Raw genomic sequence first — 19,377 nt, forward strand, 5'->3', positions numbered from 1 at the left:
ACTTCTGCAATAACAAGTCTAAACAGTAGTAATTAAAACTTATATTACAATAAACAATAAAATAGATAACAAGCATAAACTAAATTAAATAAACAAAAAATAGACAAACAACTAAATCAGGTTAACAAACAAAAGATTAACTCATTTCAATGGTTGTAGTTAAATATAAAATTTGGGTTTAAATGGAGTTAACTAGTATTACCTCCCGACTTCTACTAATTAATTAATCAACAGGTAGTTGCTTATCCCCCGACCTCACTTTCCCCACTGGGATAAACTACGATTTACTTGGTAAATTTATTTCCCGGCCTCGTTTAACCTAAATTACCTCCTAGGGTTGTCAATCCCAGGCTTTAGGCACACATAGTTTAAAACCAGTTAATTCTTGTGGGAAACTCACATTCCTCCGTTAACTACTCCCACATCCACTCGTTAATCTCCCTAGAGAATTAGCCTCTCATGGATCTATATTCCATAACTCTTAGATTTAATTCAAACATGAAGAAGAACACAAATAAATTAAAGTAAGAGAAATGGTAAGAAATTTCTCAATTGATTGAATCGGATGTGCTCAGAGTTGCATAATCTATTGACAATTAATTTATCTTGATGTTTGCAAAAGAACAATAAAAGAAAACTGATGAATACTTCAATAGAAAAGAATTAGGTTCAAACCAAACCTACTCAAAAAGAACAAAGTATGTACAAACAGAAAATAAAACGAACTAAATCTTAAATATACTAACTATGGCTCCTAAAGGCTTGCTTACATATTAGCAATAACATTTCTATTTATAATGATGTTTAGAAATCCAAATTAGGTCTATTACAGACCCTAATCTCGAAAATGATTGATTGCACGAACGGTTTTAGCCATTCCTATACTTGTCTCCCATGTTCAGACCTGTGTTGCAACATCGATTTCTTGAGCTTGGAGCTTTGATTTCACATGTTAGGTCTCGGGAAACTTGTACTACACTCGAGTGTTGTCCATAAGGCTGCCGGGTTGCTAAATACTCATCCTACACACTTAATAAAATATATTTAAACTACTTAAGACCCGAATTGGCCTAATAGGTCAATTAACATCAATTCTTGCGTAAAAACGCTTATTTTTCACATAATTGAATCTAAACTACAAAAGGTGAAAATAAGACAATTAAACATAAAAAACCCAAAAAAACAAGCTCCCTAAGTGTCGAAATGTACTAAAACTACCACTACATTTGAAGTTAGGTGAGTTGAATCTCTATCTACACTTGTTAATTTCTTAAGTCAATTATTATTTAATTAAATTAATAAATTATATAATAAAATATCAAAATTCTTATTTAAGTATACAATTGAATTAAAATCCTTAAAAATTATTTAAATTGAATATTGATTAATTTTTGTGGCTTGTTTTCGATTTCCTTTAACAAATTCTATTTTTGTTTGGTTAAGAAAAGCAGTAATGTGTTTAAATAAAAACAAAAAGATTATTAGTTAAAGAATCTAGTTAGTAGATAAAATTAATTTGATAATGTAGTAAAACACTTAAACAGTTAAACTGCTTTTGTAAATTCTTTAACTTTAGTTTCAACAACGTAAAACAATTATTACATATGAACCTGCTTTCCCGGTTACTTACATTGGTTACTTTAAACTAAAAAAGGAAGAAAATAAAAACGCCATTAACAAGCTAAATTCAGTCCTGTTATAACGAAATCTAGCATTTTCCCCATTAATATAAATCTGATTTGATTCTCTGTATGCAAAAATAAAGCGTAAAATCTTCATTTGGTTCTTATTATCCAATAAATTTGTTGCACGATTTGTGTTTCCAAGAACATAATCAAGAAGCGGGAAAATGGACGACAGCTGTGCTGTATGTGCTGAAACTTTAGAATGGGTTGCCTACGGCGCCTGCGGTCACCGGGACGTGTGCTCCAACTGCGTCGCTCGTCTCCGCTTCATCTGCAACAATCGCCGCTGCTGCATCTGCAAGACTGAGTCCGATGTCATCTTCGTCACTAAGGTTAGAAGAGTCGAATGATCGTAATCGTAGCGTTAGATAACGAAATTAAAGCAAAGTTATGTATATATATTCTGGTTTTTCTTTCCAGTCTTTAGGGGATTACACGAGCTTGGTCAATGACTTCTCTGTATTGCCATATGATGTAAGAGAAGGACGGATGGGTTCGTACTGGTACCATGAGGATACGCAAGCCTTTTTCGATGATGTTGATCACTACAAAATGATCAAGGCAATGTGCAAGCTTTCATGTACTGTATGTGACAAGATGGAGGATCGATCCAATGATGGGATGAAGCGACGGGTGCAGTTTAGGAACATTGAACAGTTGAAAAATCATTTGATTCATAGGCATAGACGGGCTATGTGCAGCCTATGTTTGGCAGGACGGAAGGTAAGGTTAATATGACCATTGTTTAGCATTATTTATAGCTGTTTGCATGCACTGAATCATTGATTATCTCACTGGTTTCTCTGGACTGTGTGTAATTGTAGGTGTTTATATGTGAACAAAAACTGTATACAAGAGCACAGTTGAATCAACATATAAACACTGGTAACTCTGAGGTGGATGGGACCGAGAGTGAGAGAGGTGGATTCATGGGGCATCCAAAGTGTGTGTTCTGCAACACCACATTCTATGGGGAAAGTGAGTTATACTCCCACATGTCCATAGAGCATTATACATGTCATATATGTCAAAGGTACTGAGTTATTGATCCTGGTAGCAGTTTTAGGACACGAGTTAAAACAAGTGGACTTCGAACTTACTTTTTGCTTGTTGAATGTTCAATGCAGGCGGCATCCAGGACATAATAAATATTACAAGAATTATGATGATCTCGAGGTAAGATGACCTTCCATATTTCTTATGCTTTTATTTATTCTTAAATGGAAGAATGAAAATTGTCTACCGCAGATCCATTTTCGCCTAGATCATTACCTATGTGAGGATGAGGTTTGCCTTGCCAAAAAGTTTATTGTCTTTAAGTCTGTAGCTGACCTAAAGGTAACTTCTTGGGGGCATTTAAATGTTGTTTTTCTTTTTTGATTATTTGTGTATTTCCTTAGTATAGTTCACCTTTCTCTTTTCCATATATGCTAAGTTCTTGTATTTTCAATTTTATCCTTTCAGAGGCATAATACCAGTGAACATGGAGGTCGCATGTTTCGTGCACGGTGTAATACTGCTTTACAAGTATGTATCATCCTTCTAAGTAATAGACTCCAGATTAGTTTGATTTTACCGTAATTCATTCACTGGTAAGCGTTCATTTGTAGATGGCTTGTTGACTTATTTGATGTTTTGTTAATTGGTCGTACATTTTCAGATACCGACCAGCTCTCAACATCATCGAAATAATGAAGATAATCGTTATGGAAGGGGGCGAACGGTTCGAGGTCAACCATCTGATAATGACTATCAACTTTCAATGGCCATTGAGGCAAGTTTGAGGACAGCCAATGTGCCCTCAGCGTCATCTACTGTGCAGGTTGCCTCTGCTCATGGGGACACAAATGATGTTCATCCTTTTGAATCATTATCTACAACAGATCCGGAATCATCTTCAAGATATCTTCAAGCATTGGGGGCAGGCTCTAGGGGTGCACCTTTTCAAGCATCTTCTTTTCCTCCACTTCCCATGGTTCCCAGCACCATTCGACAAAAATCTAAACAGGGCTCAGAAGATAACACCAAGCAAGCTCATCTACCATGCCAGAAGAACAAGAATGAAAAGTCTTTTAGTTTAGTTCAGGAATGGGCCATGCAAGCATCAAGTAGTTCAAGTCAGATTACTAAAACAACAAATATTGCAGCCGTGGCATCACCTGTTACAGGTAAGGGAGTTGCAGAATTGAGCTATACAAGTTCAAGTCATGCACAGGCTCAGACTCAATCCACAACAGCAGATATATTAACAGAATCTGGCTCTGGAATGAGCTCAGGCAATGTAAGTATGATTAGCCACTCTTCATCAGCTCCAAATCATGCTAATGGTGGAAACCCTGAGTCAGAACCATTGGTTTCTGGGTTTCCTCCGGTTTGTGGAGCACAAAGGCACAAGCATTCTTCAAGCAGCCGGGTTCTGAGGATTGTAGAAGAAGTTCATATGACCAACAAATCTTTGGCTGAAAAGATGATGAGATGCTCTTGAATATGATGAACAAAAATACACTGGCTTTTAAAGAAATATCTAGACAGTAGACATTTGGCTTGGCACACCTTTTTCAAAAGCAGACACAGTTAACTGACGCCTATAATGCTAATTTAGAAAGTAATGACACAGTTAACTGACGCCTATAATGCTAATTTAGAAAGTAATGTCCTGCAACTGAAAGGCGGGGCTGATGGCAGTGTCAAGCTGACATATAATAATGTCTTTTAGAAAGGGAACGGGAAGTCACTGTATACCGCAGGCTGTAATTCAAAGGTTAGCCTGGCTGATAGTATTGTGTATAGTGTTCCATTAATGGTCTGATGTTTTTTTAGTGAGTTACACGGATTCTAGTCGAGTCGGGTTTTATTATTTTAGCCATTTTGGATGATACATTTTGTCCAACATGGTTATTATGAGGGTAAGAAGAATCGTTGTGGAGTCTAGACATCGCTCCAGTGTGTAAATATACTGTAAATACCTTCATTCTGACGGACACACACAACACTAGTTGCCTTTTATAATTGGTTAATTTGTTTAGCCGGTTGTAACAAAAATATAGGAATACATTTTTGGCTGTATTATTATTATTATTTATGAGCATTGGATTAGATATTTTTGTGTGACAAATTATAGACTAAAAATTTAAAGCTTAAAATATGCTCTAAATCTCTTTATATTTTGCACTCTTGGAATTTAATTTTTTCACTTTTATCTTCAAAATTTAGTCTATTTTCAAATTTAAAAATTCAGGAATTTTCTATTAAATTCATTTATGTGACATTTTAAAATTAAAAGAAATCACTTAGTAATGATGTAACAAAAGAATTGAGTTGAAATTGTTGATGTGAACTCTTTTTTTTTTAAAGATCATTTGAGTTCGTCATGATGAAATAAATATTTTTTGGGGAATAGTGTTCTTTAAAAATGACTTAGCATTATAATTGAAATAGTTAACAATGTTAACTATTTAGACTAACTAATTACATAAAATAGAGGGCTAAATTATGTTAAAATTAAATTACATGTAGCTAATCCAAGTTTCAACATAGCATAGGGTTCAAACTTGAAATTTAACCATTGTCTTATAATGTCAAAAAAGGCAAGGCAAACCTAAAAGAAGTGTAGTCTCTAAGTCCTTAGAGTATTCAAATTATATATAACCACGTTAAATTTTAATAAAAAATTAACAATATTAATCATTTGTATTAAGTAATAACATTATAAAAATGTAAGGACCAAATTGTGTTAGAAATTAAAGTATAGAGATTATATCCCAAATTTATGCATAATAGAGAGACTAAAATTAAAATTTAACATTTTATTGTAATGTAAAGAAAAAAAAGAATCGCACATGTGTCAACAAAGGAAGGACCTAATTAAATGAAATTAATATATATCCCACATATAATTATAATAAAAAGGATAAGAACTGAATTTAACCATTTATGCAACACCCCTTAGCCTGTTAGGAAGACATGGTGCATACCCATCAGCCAAACAGTTCGCCCAACGAACTAGGGTGATATTAACAGATTCAAAACCCTTGACTTGTTTCGATGTTTGAGGAAAACCAATTATAAGGATTTTCCTTTATGTCAAAATCGTTAATCATTTCTCTTAAAGGTAGAACATCTTTAAAGAGAGTAATAAGAATTACTAAACGACTCATTAATTAGGTTTCACCATTAAAGGTGAATACACTTAGGAAAAGGAAATTTTGAAAATGGCGAATTAGGGGGGATTTGGCAATCACAAATATAAATATAATCAGGGCCGTTTACACTTCGTAAAACAAAACAAAATACATTCGTGAAGAAAAAACACAATTTAAATGCTAATTGTGCGAGTATGCCTTTCGCCGAACAGCCATGCATGATACAAAACAGATCAGTAGCTCACTTATAGACGTAACTCTAGCGTAATCCCCTCTCTACAGATATTCTTCTACTACTCAAATGCCTAAGAAAAAAAGGTAACGAAGTAAGTTCATTTGAACTTTGTAAGTTCCTCATTAACACAACACGATTATCATGTTACCCCTGATTGAATCAAAGATAAAGACATTTTCAAAACTCTGCCCTACAATAACGTTATGCCGGTCTACCAATACAGTCTACTAGTGCACACATCACAACTACAACGCAAAATTCTTAATGGACACGTGCTAGTAAATCATGCATACTTCTCTCAATCATATATGTATACTTGTGACCCAAGCTTGTGCTAGCCTCAGACCCATAAATCAGAAATCAGAATCGCATATCTTTATTTCATTCCTTGTCATATTGAACACGTGTTCTCCCGTAAGGTCGGGCCGTGATTTGTAAGTCCATTTTGCAATAAAGCTGCCCTACCGGAGACATCACAAATAAGGTTTCTTTCCATATTTTCACATATTGCAGATAGTTTGTTACTAAGCTAGCACACAAGGTAGGTATTAACTGTGACCATGGCCATGAACACACAATATTGACTCATTATTACACAACACATCGACATATTTTCAGCAAAGGCAATTTACTTTACACGACTCCATGTCATAGAGTTTTTAAAACCCGAAAGAAGTAAAAAAGAAACTAACCAAAACCTGCAAGATAAAATCTACTCTATTGGTCATTTGCCTCAATCGTTAGGACCTTCTCTAGCTTCTTAGGCTAGATGAAAAAAATCATAATTATCAGACCCCTTTATGTACTATAAATTGATCATGCATGTATTAGAGCAAAGACATATATCCCCTCGGCGACATTCTAAGGGTTTCCTAGAAATTACCAGTCTGCTAGTACTTTTCAATGGTGTTTGACAAGCTTCTAGATATTTTCCTCGTATCCTCTAGAGAAGATAACTCAAAAGAAATTCCTTAAGAACATAGGAGAGAACACAGAAAGAAAAGAAAAAAAAGTAAAACATACTAGTTATCGACACCCTCTTATAGCACAGATAGCAGAAATAAGCTTCGTGGGAAGGTCTGAAACTCCACTACCGACCTTGAATTCAGAGGCTAAGCTTACCTAATAAGATTTGAAATATAACCCCTTTCCAAAAATAACTACTACCACTATGAATAAGAATGTTATTTCTTATTTTGTTTATATACTTGAGTCATTTAATTTATGCCATGGTAGGCTCGAACATGTTAATTATGATACTTTACATAGATTATTTAATTTAGAGCACATTCTTTTATTTCACATTAATTATAAACATAGATGTGAAACTTGTGTTGAGGCAAAATTAACAAAGTCTTCATTTCAAACTGTTGAAAGAATCACAGAACCACTTGATCTAATACATAGCCATGTTTGTGACTTAAAGTTTGTTCAAACGAGAGGAGGGAATAAATATTTTATTACATTCAGTAATGATAGCACAAAATATTGCTACGTATATTTGTTTAAGAGCAAAGACGAAGCTATAGAGAAATATATTCTCTACAAGCAGAAAGTTGAAAACCAACTTAATAAAAAGATTAAGAAGGTGAGAAGTGATCGTGGTGGTGAATATGTTGAACCATTTGAATATTGTACACAACATTACATTATTCATGAAGTAACACCATTATTCATGAAGTAACACCATCATACTCTCCTCAATCAAATGGAGTAGTAGCCGGACGGAAAAATTGAACTCTAAAGAAAATGATGAATACCTTGCTAGAAAGCTCTAGGTTATCATAGGAAATATGGGGGGAAGCTTTTCTATGAACTAATTACCTTTTAAATAAGGTGCCCACAAGAAAAGGGACATGACACCATATGAGTTATGGAAAGGTAGAAAACCATTCTACAACCACTTGAAAATGTGGGGGTGTCTTGCTAACGTAATGTATAATGGTAAGTCAAGACATATGCGTCGTCGACACGATATCGTTAAACAAATAATCTCAAACGGAGTTATCTCTATTGATTTTGTAAAATTAAAAGATAACATTGCAGATCCGCTAACTAAAAGCTTAAATTGAGATCATGTTGATAAAACATCAAAAGGACAACCTACTTGCATAGACCTGTGAGGTCACTGTGGGGTTATTATCCCAAGTCCATTCTTATGATGTAAATAATGACTAAAAATGGGACAGGTTAAACAATGATTTTGATGATCGTTGAGTGTTTCGGTGAGATGAGCAACATAAGTCACCTATGTGAAAGTGAAGTGGGGCCGCTTCGAGGAGACTATTTGAGCATAGTTCTCTCAAACTCTTGCAGAACCAGGAGGTGTTCACGACTATATGAACATAGCCATGAGAAACCTTGCCAGAGAGGTAGTTGTGTGAGGTATATCATCGTTTACACAAAAGGCAGAAAAGTTCAAGGACATTGCGTCTATTGGTCAACTAGGAAAGTAAATATACTTTCACAAGGGAATGTTCAAGGGTGAATGCCTACCTATCCTATGCAACTATCGATCATAGATTCTATCATCACATCGAGTTAATATTTTTCGTTAAAACTATCAATTTTTCATTCATGTGGGGGATTGTTGGAAAAAAATTATATTTTGGAAACTTTGAGGCATATTCTCAATTGGTAAAGGTGGAGAGTTGAATCATAAAATTATGATTTTATATTCTACTCCATGAGACCTTTACAACTGTATATCATATGCCCAAAATGGTTGAGTGATGAATGAGAAATTGATGCTCAAAGTAAGCTACTTGTGAATTATGTTGAGAAAAATGAAAAGCTTAGATCCCACATTAGTTAAATACCAAATGTGAGATATGTATATATATATATGAGAACCCACTTGAAAGGTTATTGAATGACTAAGCTTGAAACACTGCCTCGTCACAGGGGGTGCAGGTCCAAACCCGCCAAGGTTGGGGGCACACCTGCACGATGTGGGTGACGCGAAATGTTCAGACCGGTCGGGCCTGTAGATATTTTAGCCTAATACATATTTTATTTTTCTCAGCAGATATTATATAGAACCTGTATTAAGAGGAAAAAAATATTTCGATTTGATTTTATTCCAGTTAGATTGATTTTCAATTTGATTTGATTTTATTCAAATTGATTTAAAGGCTTCTTTAATGGAAAGATTTGTATCTTTATAAATGGAAATTTTCAAAATTCCTCCATATTGAATGCCTATAAAAGCCTAAAGAATACTGCAAAATTCTTTAGACAGAGAAATAACGAATTTTTCACTCTAAAACATTCTTTTCTATTTCCTCTCCAAATTTTCAAACATTTTGATGATAGAAGAAGACAAGGTTTGTTCGCTGATCACTGCAAAGGTACTACTGCAGTCATCATTTTGTTGATGTATCATGGGAGACAATCGACTAATGTTTCTCCAAGTACCATAGGAGCGGCCGAATCTGTCTTAAGGAAGCTGTGAAAACAGGCCTCAACATCTAGTAAAACTCGATTCCCTTTTTCGATTTTTAGTTTTCCAAAATCTTATTTATTTAACTGTTCTCAAATCTGATGTTTTAAATAAATATAAATATTTATTTAATGTGCTTTATTTAAATTTAGTGTTTTTACATAAATATAAATGTTTGTTTATATTAATTTGTTTTATTTGTTTATATAATTATTTATATTTGACTTGGATGAAAAAGTCTTTTATTCCTTGGATGAAAAAGTCTGAGATGATAAATTCAAGTTAAAACAAAGAAAACAAGCAATAAAAGAGAGCAAAACGAAATGAAAATAAGCAAATTTATTTGAGAAATAATCTTGTAAACATGGCTACTCTATTTGGCTTCTTTATTTAAAGATTTAAATTCACTAAATCAATTTTCACATATCTCTCCATGAAACACAATATGTTTACCATTATTAACTAAAATGAAATAAACAAATTGTTAGACAAAACACAAACAAATATAATTATTCTGCTATTTATGGTAGGTTAGGAGGGATTATAAGTAGCCTTAAACATTGTGTAAAAAAATATCAAAACTTATAATGTGATTATTTTAAAAAATATTTACAAAAAGGCATAGATAACTTTTAAGGTAATTTCAACCCACCCTCATCGCTAGGGTGTAAATAGGTTGGATTGGGCTTGGCCAAGGTCTAGTAAAAATTTTTAAGTTGAAGCATGTTTCGGAGTCGTTTTGGTCTACTTAAAAAACTTATTTCACTATTTAAAAAATAATAAAATAATAAAATTTATACTTTTAATTATATTTTATATATATTTATAATTAAATTAAATTTTTAAAAAATAATTTTTACTATTTAACAAAGTGTGAAAATCTTTATCCAAGTCTAATCTGACAAGGCCAGGTGAGTTACCCGACCCTTAAATAGGTCTAATCAACACGAACAATGAAAATATCTCCATTGGTTTGACCCAGAGAAACAAACCAGTGTCAGCTCAGCTATGGACATTTGTGTCTTCGTCATTTTGAGGGAAGGTCAAATTTTTCAAGAGAAGTTTACGAAGTGTTGTTCGTTAAAAGTTGAAAGATCCTTCAACAAATTAGTATTGTCTTTGATAAAATTTTATTTTATTATAATTTATGTGAAAGTTGGAAATAATAAATTTATAAAATGAGCTTGAAAAAACATTGTATTATAATATATAAGACATTTTTTGTTTTGAGCACTATCACGAATGCTAGCTAACTAGCTTATATTAAAAACTAATATTTTGAGTACAAGTAGTATATCGAAAATAATCGGTCTAGGAATATTCCCACAAACTACAACATACTATTGGAAAAAAAGAAACTATAAAATACGTTTGAAATAGCAAAGGTGTTGTTGGCATGGAAGAAAGGGCTAGACTTTGGCGATGGTGAAAAGGATGAAAAAGAAGTTTTACTTTAGGTTGAATGAACGAAAGAAGAGTAATAGGGTTTGGCCATTGCCAATCCAGAGAGACTAATTGCAGTGAACGTAGATCAAACACATTCAAATTGAGCTATATATCCTCAACATCATGAAAAAGTCTAAAACGAAAATAAAAGAGAACAAAGAAAAAGTTTGAAAAAGTCTGAGATGATAAATTCAAGTTAAAACAAAGAAAACAAGGAATAAAAGACTAAATTTAATATAAACAAAGAAAAAGTCAAATATAAATAATTATATAAACAAATAAAACAAATTAATATAAACAAACATTTATATTTATGTAAAAACACTAAATTTAAATAAAGCACATTAAATAAATATTTATATTTATTTAAAACACTCGAACTCATGTCCTCCTACATTAACAAAATACCCAATCCAATTAAACTAATACTCAATCAACTTTTGCAAATTTAACATAAATACAATAAATACATTGAATCTAACCCACATCATCAGCCTTCCACGTTTATGTTTTCACTCTTACCACGTTGTCTAAATAATGTTTTTATCATTTATATAAAATTTTAATTATTTAAATAAATTTTATTATATAAAATATTTTTAACTTAAATTATGTATGTATTTGAAAAGTCATAAAATCAATTATTTTTAAAACATGCATATTTCTATAATAGGGTTCATTATAAGAATGAAGTTGGTTGTAAAAATCATTATTTTATTTTTATTTTTACTCTTTGCATCAACTTTTCATCTATAATAGAATAGTCATAAAATAAAATAAAAAAATTTTAGTTAAAAATATTATTTTAATAAAATATTTAAATTTTATATGAAAAATATACTAATCATAAACTTTAAATGAAAAAATCCTTAATAAATGTAATTATATTCATAAATTTTATTTAAATTATGATCTAAATTCACTAATTAATATTATTAATATATTATAATTTCAATTTGAAAATTAAAAATCAAATATAATCTAAATCTAAATTGTTATTATAGGTGTGGCAAAAGCTACCGTACAACAATCACTTTTTTATAATATTCGAAATTCTTACAATGTTTATAAGCATAATTAAGATGTAATTAAAATATTTAATTTAATGAAATCGAGTAATTATAATTACCTAAACATTACACAACTATATTCAAATTAAATACTAAACCAATCTCTAAAAGTTCGATTAAATCGGTTAACACTAATAAAATGGTCACTTCTCGAATTTCTAACTTATTGACCCGGGGGGGACAACCCCATGTGAGAAATACCTGGTCTAAGTTTCCTCCTTGTCTCCTTAAAAAGTTAAAAACAACAGTCCACTCTTCAATATTTTCATACTGGCATGATCACATTTTAAGCCCCCAACCTATGTAAAAAAATCAATTTAACCTTTTTTTTTCTTTGCATTTTATTTAGCCTTCATACTTTTACAACTTGTTTGGCTGGCAAAAATAGCCAACTCATTCAGGCCTGATTCATAAAACAATAGTAATTCAAATATTTAGTTCATCGTCTTTTTATTAATTGGAATAATCTATTGCAGGCAATTATGAAGGTGGCCTGAATAGGCACTTGACGCTCTGCCATTAGAATCTGTTGGAAAAATATGATTTTTGGATCTTTGAGCCATATTTTCCATTGGTAAATGAGAAGTTTTGAATCATAAATTTATGATTTTATATTTTATCCCATAAGACCTTTACAACAAGATATTATATCCTTAAAATGGTTGAGTGATGAATGAGAAATTATCTGCTTTAGTGGTTAAGTGTTCTAGGTGTATGTGTGAGGTTTTGGGTTCAATTCTCACTTTTGACAATTTTTGTTATTTTTTATTTGAGTCTTACCCTTGTTGAGTGGACTTACATGAAATTTTCTATTAATCCATCTTAGAATGAGCTTACTGGTTCGAGTGGTAAGGGAGTTAGAGTGTTGCAGTCTTGTGTTTGAATCTTTACGCGAGCATGGATATTATTTTTGCTCAATTGTATGAGAGAGTTTCGGTGGAGTTGGAATTTTGAGTTAGTAGGATAGTGGGGAGGAATTTGAGGGATTGCTAGGATATTTTTTTAATTTTATTTTTTCAAAATTCCTCTCTTTCCAGGAACACTGATGTCAAATTTTCTTTTGTTTTCCTCTGTTCTTTTATTCATCACTTTTTTTTGTTACTTCCTCTATTTTGCTTCGACCCGTCAACGAATCTTTGTATTTTGCTGTTCTATTTTCTTTCGATTGTTCGGTAAGTGGGGTTCTAACGCTTCTGTAGTTTTTTTTCCAAATTGCCGGTTGTAGCCTTATTTTTCTATTTTGGCAGCGGTGAATCGTGAAGTGAGAGGCTCTCCTCTTGTGGATTTGTAGTCGAAATCATTCGAGGTGTTGGGGTAAGTGATGAACGTTTGAATCGAACTTTTTTTGGTTTCGTGGTTTCGGATTAATCATAAACTAAGACTGATTTTGGAGTTTGGTTTGTTAATTTTAGGTTCTAGTGACCTCGGGTGTGTTTTTGCATCAAAATCGAAACAGGTGTGTACTCGAAATGCAGAAAACTAAACTTCGATAAAAGCTAAAAAACTGTTCTGTCGACACCGCACGGGCGTATGGTCGCTCGTGCAGTTGGTCGTATGCGAGACATGACCGTGTGATTGACGAGGGCATGGTCATGTGCAAGACAAGGCTGTGTGGGCCACACAGGCTAGGCCAAGTTGGGCATGTGGGCCACACGGGCAAGGCCAATCTGGGCGTGTGGGCCACACGGGCGTGTGGGCCCACATGGGCATGTGAGCCTAAATTTTTAAAATTTTTCCTAGGGTTGCACGGGTCGTTCCGATCGACTGTGAGCCTACTGTAGGGTCGGTAAGGGCTAACCAAACCCTAGATTATGTGATTTGATATTCTGATAGTATGCTTTTTATGTATGATTGACTATTCTGATATATATATATATATATATATATGATATTTGTACACAACCATGATAAGCATGTTATATCTATATTTGAATCTGTATTCTGTATCTGCTTTTGGGGTAGGATTGTATATATGGAGGAAGTGTTTTAAAAGGCGACCCTCGTCTATATTCTGACAGCTTGGCTGCATATTATCTGATACGTGTCGTAATGACACAATACGGTGTGTAGGGATGGGTGGGTGTTTTTAACCGTACATGGTGTGTTGGGATGGTCGAATATGATGTGTAGAGGATGGTCGAATATGGTGTGTAGGATTCTGCATAACTAATTTTGTTATCTTTTTCTGTAAAGGACTGAGATCCTATATGAATCTGAATGTATATGTGAATCTGTATAAATTGTATATCTATTTCTGTTGGGTTACACACTGAGTTTACGAAAACTCACATCTATTTGTCTGCTTTGTTCAGGTAATCTACAGACTTAGGCGGATCGGTGCGGCGGAGACTCAGCGGTGACCACTCGATCGTAAACTATTTAAACTTAGTAATTTATGGTTTATTTAAAATTCAAGATTCATTTGAGAGTTTGTAATTTCTAGGACTTTCTGGATTGTATGGTTTTTAACTGTTGATTTTTGGTTTGTTTGATAATTTGCATGCTTTGATAAAATGTTTTATGAAAACGATGGTTTTACGCAAATAAATGTTTTTCTAAAAATATAAACCGGATTTCCAAAATGTATCGATTTTATTAAACCTCCGCTATAATATGTGTTTTGGCAAATGAACTAATCAAATGACGTTTTCAATAATAATCATGAATGAATATGAGTTATAAAAGTTGAACGGTTTATCGAAACAGCTCGATTTTCAAAACCCATTCCTTGTGACATTTTTGGATTCGGCAATAACGTTTAGGCCGGGTCTAGGGTGCTACACAGATCTTGTATTTAATATAAATATTTATATATTTATATTTGTTTGCTAACATGTTTTTTCTTATAGAATTGCCTATTCAACGCCATAAGGAATAAGACTTCAAAAAAAATTCCTTAAATACCCATGAAATCAACAAGCACTGAACTCAACCACAACAATACAACAACCCAAAATTTCAGTTTTATAACTTAAAAATATTAGAGGGAATCAAAATATAAGTAATTCCTCCATAAGGAAAAAAAAACTCTCCTACAATTAAATGCAAGCAAGAACAAAATGTCAAAGAAATCTATGAAAGATGATTCAAGAAGGAGATTTATAGTACTTGAAAGAACATATGTTTCCTCCCTAGTTATTAGTTAATTTGTCTCCATTTAGTTATCTTTAGCATATATTTTAGCATTTTCAGTTCAGTAATTTACATTTTATAACTCAGTGGATCTTAACTTATTTATCCTTAATTTTGTCATATTTTGGTACTGATGTCACTGCATGAGTATTTCCAGATTGAGCCCAGAATTGCCTCTGCACTTGACAACTGTCCAGATAAGAACAAAAATACGTGAGCTGTCCAGTCTGGTACAACTAACTTGTACGTATAGAGGCAACATGATTCTGATGAAAGGACACCTGTGCTATTTGGAAAAAAAAATATATTGACGTGAAAAGAAAAAAGGGGGGGGGAGAGTTTTTTGGATCATCTTCTTCAACCTATCCCTTGAAGCTTTCGGCTATGGTAGCTTAAGCTCCTACAGGTGAACCGACATGAAAAGGATGCAGCTTAGCTCTTGACGAGGAGCCCTGAGTGCGACACAAAAGGGAATAGAAAGATTAAGTCAAGTTGTCTAAGAATAGCTATGTTGCAATTTAGTCCAACACACAAGTTGTCTATTTACTATATAAGGACCTCCAATTTAAAATTCTATAGCTATTTAGTACTTTTAGCTATTAGAACTCAATTTTTGCACTTAATGCAATTTAGTTCTTTTTATCAAATTAGGCATGTAAACGGTAAAATTTCTTAACGAAATTTTTATACAATATTTCTATCATACTATAAACCATATGATAAAAATAAATTTTTCAGACTTTGGATTTGTGGTCCCGAAACCACTGTTCCGATTTCTCTGAAAACGGACAATTACAAAATCTATTAACTTACATAAGGCTTCCGCCAAATGTTTTATCTAAAGATGTTTTTACTTGGCGTACTACTAATTTGATTTTTTTTGTCATAATAAGGTTTACTCCAAGACCTCGATACTTTTAAAAATTTTCAAGTGTTTTGTTAAACTCTAATAGTTTTATGTTGTGACATACCATACCTGGATCCTAAGATTAGGACGGGTGTGGGTGTTACATTGACCGTTAAAATAAATTAACAGACCAATCAGATGGTGACACGTGGTAGCTTCTAGTTTAATTTAATATTTTTCCATAAAAAATATTAACAAATTAGAAAAAAATATTAAATATTAAAAAATGAAAATTGATATAAGCTTATAAAAATTATCAAAATATAAAAATTCTAATAAATTATAAAAAATTATAAAATTAATAAAATATATTTAAAATTTTATAAAAATGTATTAAAATTATATAAAAATCATAAAAACTTTAATTGGATTAAATCAATCGGTTGGATCGATTAGACCAAAATCAATAAGGGTATCGATCCAGAGAAAACCATGAGATCGGCTGACCTGGGAACCAGACGATTGAACTAATTTTTCTAAAAATAATTTTTACTTAATTGATTTAGACAAATCAATTGAACTAGTCAATCGATGGCTTGACCAATTCGACCACCGATTCAATTTTGAAAACCTTGGTCAAAATATTTCATTCTAACATATGTTATTAGTTAGATACTGAAATTTTTGTTTGATAATAAACATTAAAAAATAAAATTCAGTTAAATTGCCCCGTTCCCAGGTCAACCTGTTTAATGGCTTTCTCGTGACTAATACTCTTGTTGATTTAGGCTATCTGGTCCTATTCAAGTTTTTATTTTTTTTATAAGTTTATATCAATTTTAATGTTTTCAATTTAAATAAAATTTACAATTTTTATTATTTCTTAAAGAATTCTAATACATTTTTTATTTTAAATACTTTAAATAATTTTATAATTTATTATATTTTTATAATATTTATAAGTTTTTATAATTTTATATCAATTTTATTATTTTTTAAATATTGGTATTTTATATTTTTTTTCTATTTTTACAATTATTTTTATAGGAAAATATTAGATTAAACTAGAAGCTACCATGTGTCACTATCTAATTGGTCTATCAATTTATTTTAATGGTCAACGTGGCCAATCACAGAAACCATTAATGAAGGAGCTTAATTGATTGTTTTAGTTAACGTAGGGGCTTAATTGGGTGCAAATTTAATACAAGAACTTAATTGATTTTTTTTTGCATTTTCTTAAAGGTTTTTCTGACATATAAACCATAAAAAATAAAATTAAGTAAAAACTAAGCAAACAAATATTTAAATCCTTTAACCTTATGTTTGAATTTATATTTAATGCATTGATAGTATATAATTTTATTTATTGTTAGCAAGATGAAGCCATAAATACAATTGAAGGGGCCGGAGGTGTATATATTGTAAAAACCTAAAATGTACCTTATTTATTTAAATACAGAAAACAATATTAATATTAAAAAGTTTCAAATTACAAAATCTAAAAGATAATCAAAATAGAATTTTAAAAGGATGAAAGCATAATTTTATATAAATTTAAATAATAATATAATATTTGTAAATAAAACTAAAAACAATTGATTAACCCATACATAATCCATATTTCATTCTTTTATGTAAACTATTTATTAAAAAGTTGAAAGAATTATTATAATTGCTTTTGATTCAGTGGCAAGGTTGAGGGCATGAGGACTTTTAGATTTTATGTTTGAGTCCTATTGTATGTGAACGTGTAATTTTTTTTTAGATTTATTTTGGTTATAATGATTAATTTTAGTTGGAACAGTTGATATAGTTGTAACTTTGAATAAATAAATAAATTATTTTTTTATTTTTCATTTTTAACCATACGAAAAATAACTATTTTTTAACTTACAATTCACACCTATAATAATTAACTCAACAAATTAAGTTAATTGAATAAATCTAGTGACTTTATTTTTTCCCAATTTATATATATGTTTCCAAGTATAGTGTTTACAAATATTGTAACAATAAGACTTGAGGTGGAATTGGTTGAACTTCCAAGTTTTGTGTTGAATCGTTATCGTTATAATTTAATCACTTTTAAACAATAAATTAATAATAATTAAAAGATTAAAATATAGAAAATATCTTTTAAAAGTCAAAGATAAAAAAGAAAACCCAAAATTACTTTATAAAAGCAAAAATAAATAAAAATTAAATGTTGAATTTTTTTATCATTTAAAACCGTTCTAGTTATTGGGGTCTCAATCAACGAACTTATCCTTCAATTCTAACTTGGTGAGGTTGATGTTTATATATGCAGGTAAAACAAAATTGAAAAAGTTGATGTAGCCACAATTGAATATTAACAATAGTAAAAGAAAATGAATATCATATTTTAAATTCCACTTCTATGGGCTGCAGTGCACTGCCACTGCCAGCCAACTAGGATTATTTATTTTCTTGGCAAGAAGAACACAGGGATTGGAGGCCATCTCACCAACCATACCAACCGTCACGTGGCGGTTATCCCCTCCCAAGCTTTTGGGAAAATCTCGGCTACCAAACCTTGTTTCTTGGTTCCTACGTAGGATCCCACCTAAACCCACTACTTTTGTGGGCTGAAGCTGCTACCTTAGCTTCTTTGGCACTTCTCTCTCGGCTTCAACATTGCTCAACTTGGTTGGTGGAAAGTGTGAACCAATTTTACTTAAAAAAAATAGCTATCTCTTTAACATCTAAAATTATAATAGATAAATGAGATTGTGCAATAATAGAACGATTGTAGAGAAGATTGATATATCATTAATTAATTGGATGAGAAGATGATAATCCTTAAGTAAAAATCAATACATAAATTTATACAATTACGTAAAATTTTAAAGAGTCATTAGATGATAAGCCACTTAAACGGAAACAATTAGGCATTCTATGTGGCTGAAGGCGAATTGCCGGAAAAGGTTGGTGATTGACTGGAGTTCCCCCTAAAATTGCGAGTTTTGCTAATGAAAATAGTACACAAATATAAATTATAAAAAAGTTAAAAGTTTTAAAAATAATTAAATAACAAAAATGAATGAAAAACTTGTACTTCATTTACCTTTCTTAATTTTACTATAATCTAATCTTCTTTTAATATTATTTATAAAATCTAAAATTTGATTCAAATTATATTGAATAATTTTACAAAGAAAAGAAACAAATGTCATTTTCTTCCACCAACCCCAAAAACCAAACCCCAGTCAGACAATCCCCCTGACATCCAACGGCTACTTTCGCTCCTCCCAAACTCTCATCTCACCCGTCAGATTCTGATTTTACCCAATTCCTACCCAACACCAAAAATATATATAAATAAATAATCCACACTGACTAAACCGGTAACCCGTA

The 19,377-nt window shown here is 31.6% G+C and overlaps 1 protein-coding gene across 1 annotated transcript; it reads left to right on the plus strand.

Moving 5' to 3' along the window:
- Positions 1 to 1,849: 1,849 nt before the first annotated feature.
- On the plus strand, positions 1,850 to 4,170 carry LOC105791486 (uncharacterized). Its single transcript, XM_052634847.1, has 7 exons — positions 1,850 to 2,017; positions 2,106 to 2,408; positions 2,510 to 2,718; positions 2,813 to 2,861; positions 2,934 to 3,023; positions 3,150 to 3,212; positions 3,346 to 4,170. The coding sequence occupies exons 1-7, from the start codon at positions 1,850 to 1,852 to the stop codon at positions 4,168 to 4,170; spliced, it is 1,707 nt and encodes a 568-aa protein (XP_052490807.1).
- Positions 4,171 to 19,377: the final 15,207 nt, after the last annotated feature.

The sequence above is a fragment of the Gossypium raimondii genome, chromosome 8, assembly GCF_025698545.1.
Source record: "Gossypium raimondii isolate GPD5lz chromosome 8, ASM2569854v1, whole genome shotgun sequence".
NCBI classification, from domain to species: domain Eukaryota; kingdom Viridiplantae; phylum Streptophyta; class Magnoliopsida; order Malvales; family Malvaceae; genus Gossypium; species Gossypium raimondii.

Bases quoted from the DNA above. Each gene is read 5' to 3' on its own strand.
- LOC105791486 (XM_052634847.1), top strand. From the start codon at position 1,850: ATGGACGACAGCTGTGCTGTATGTGCTGAAACTTTAGAATGGGTTGCC. The intron at 2,862-2,933 runs GTAAGATGACCT...TGTCTACCGCAG, and splicing joins AGAATTATGATGATCTCGAG to ATCCATTTTCGCCTAGATCA. The intron at 3,024-3,149 runs GTAACTTCTTGG...TTATCCTTTCAG, and splicing joins AGTCTGTAGCTGACCTAAAG to AGGCATAATACCAGTGAACA.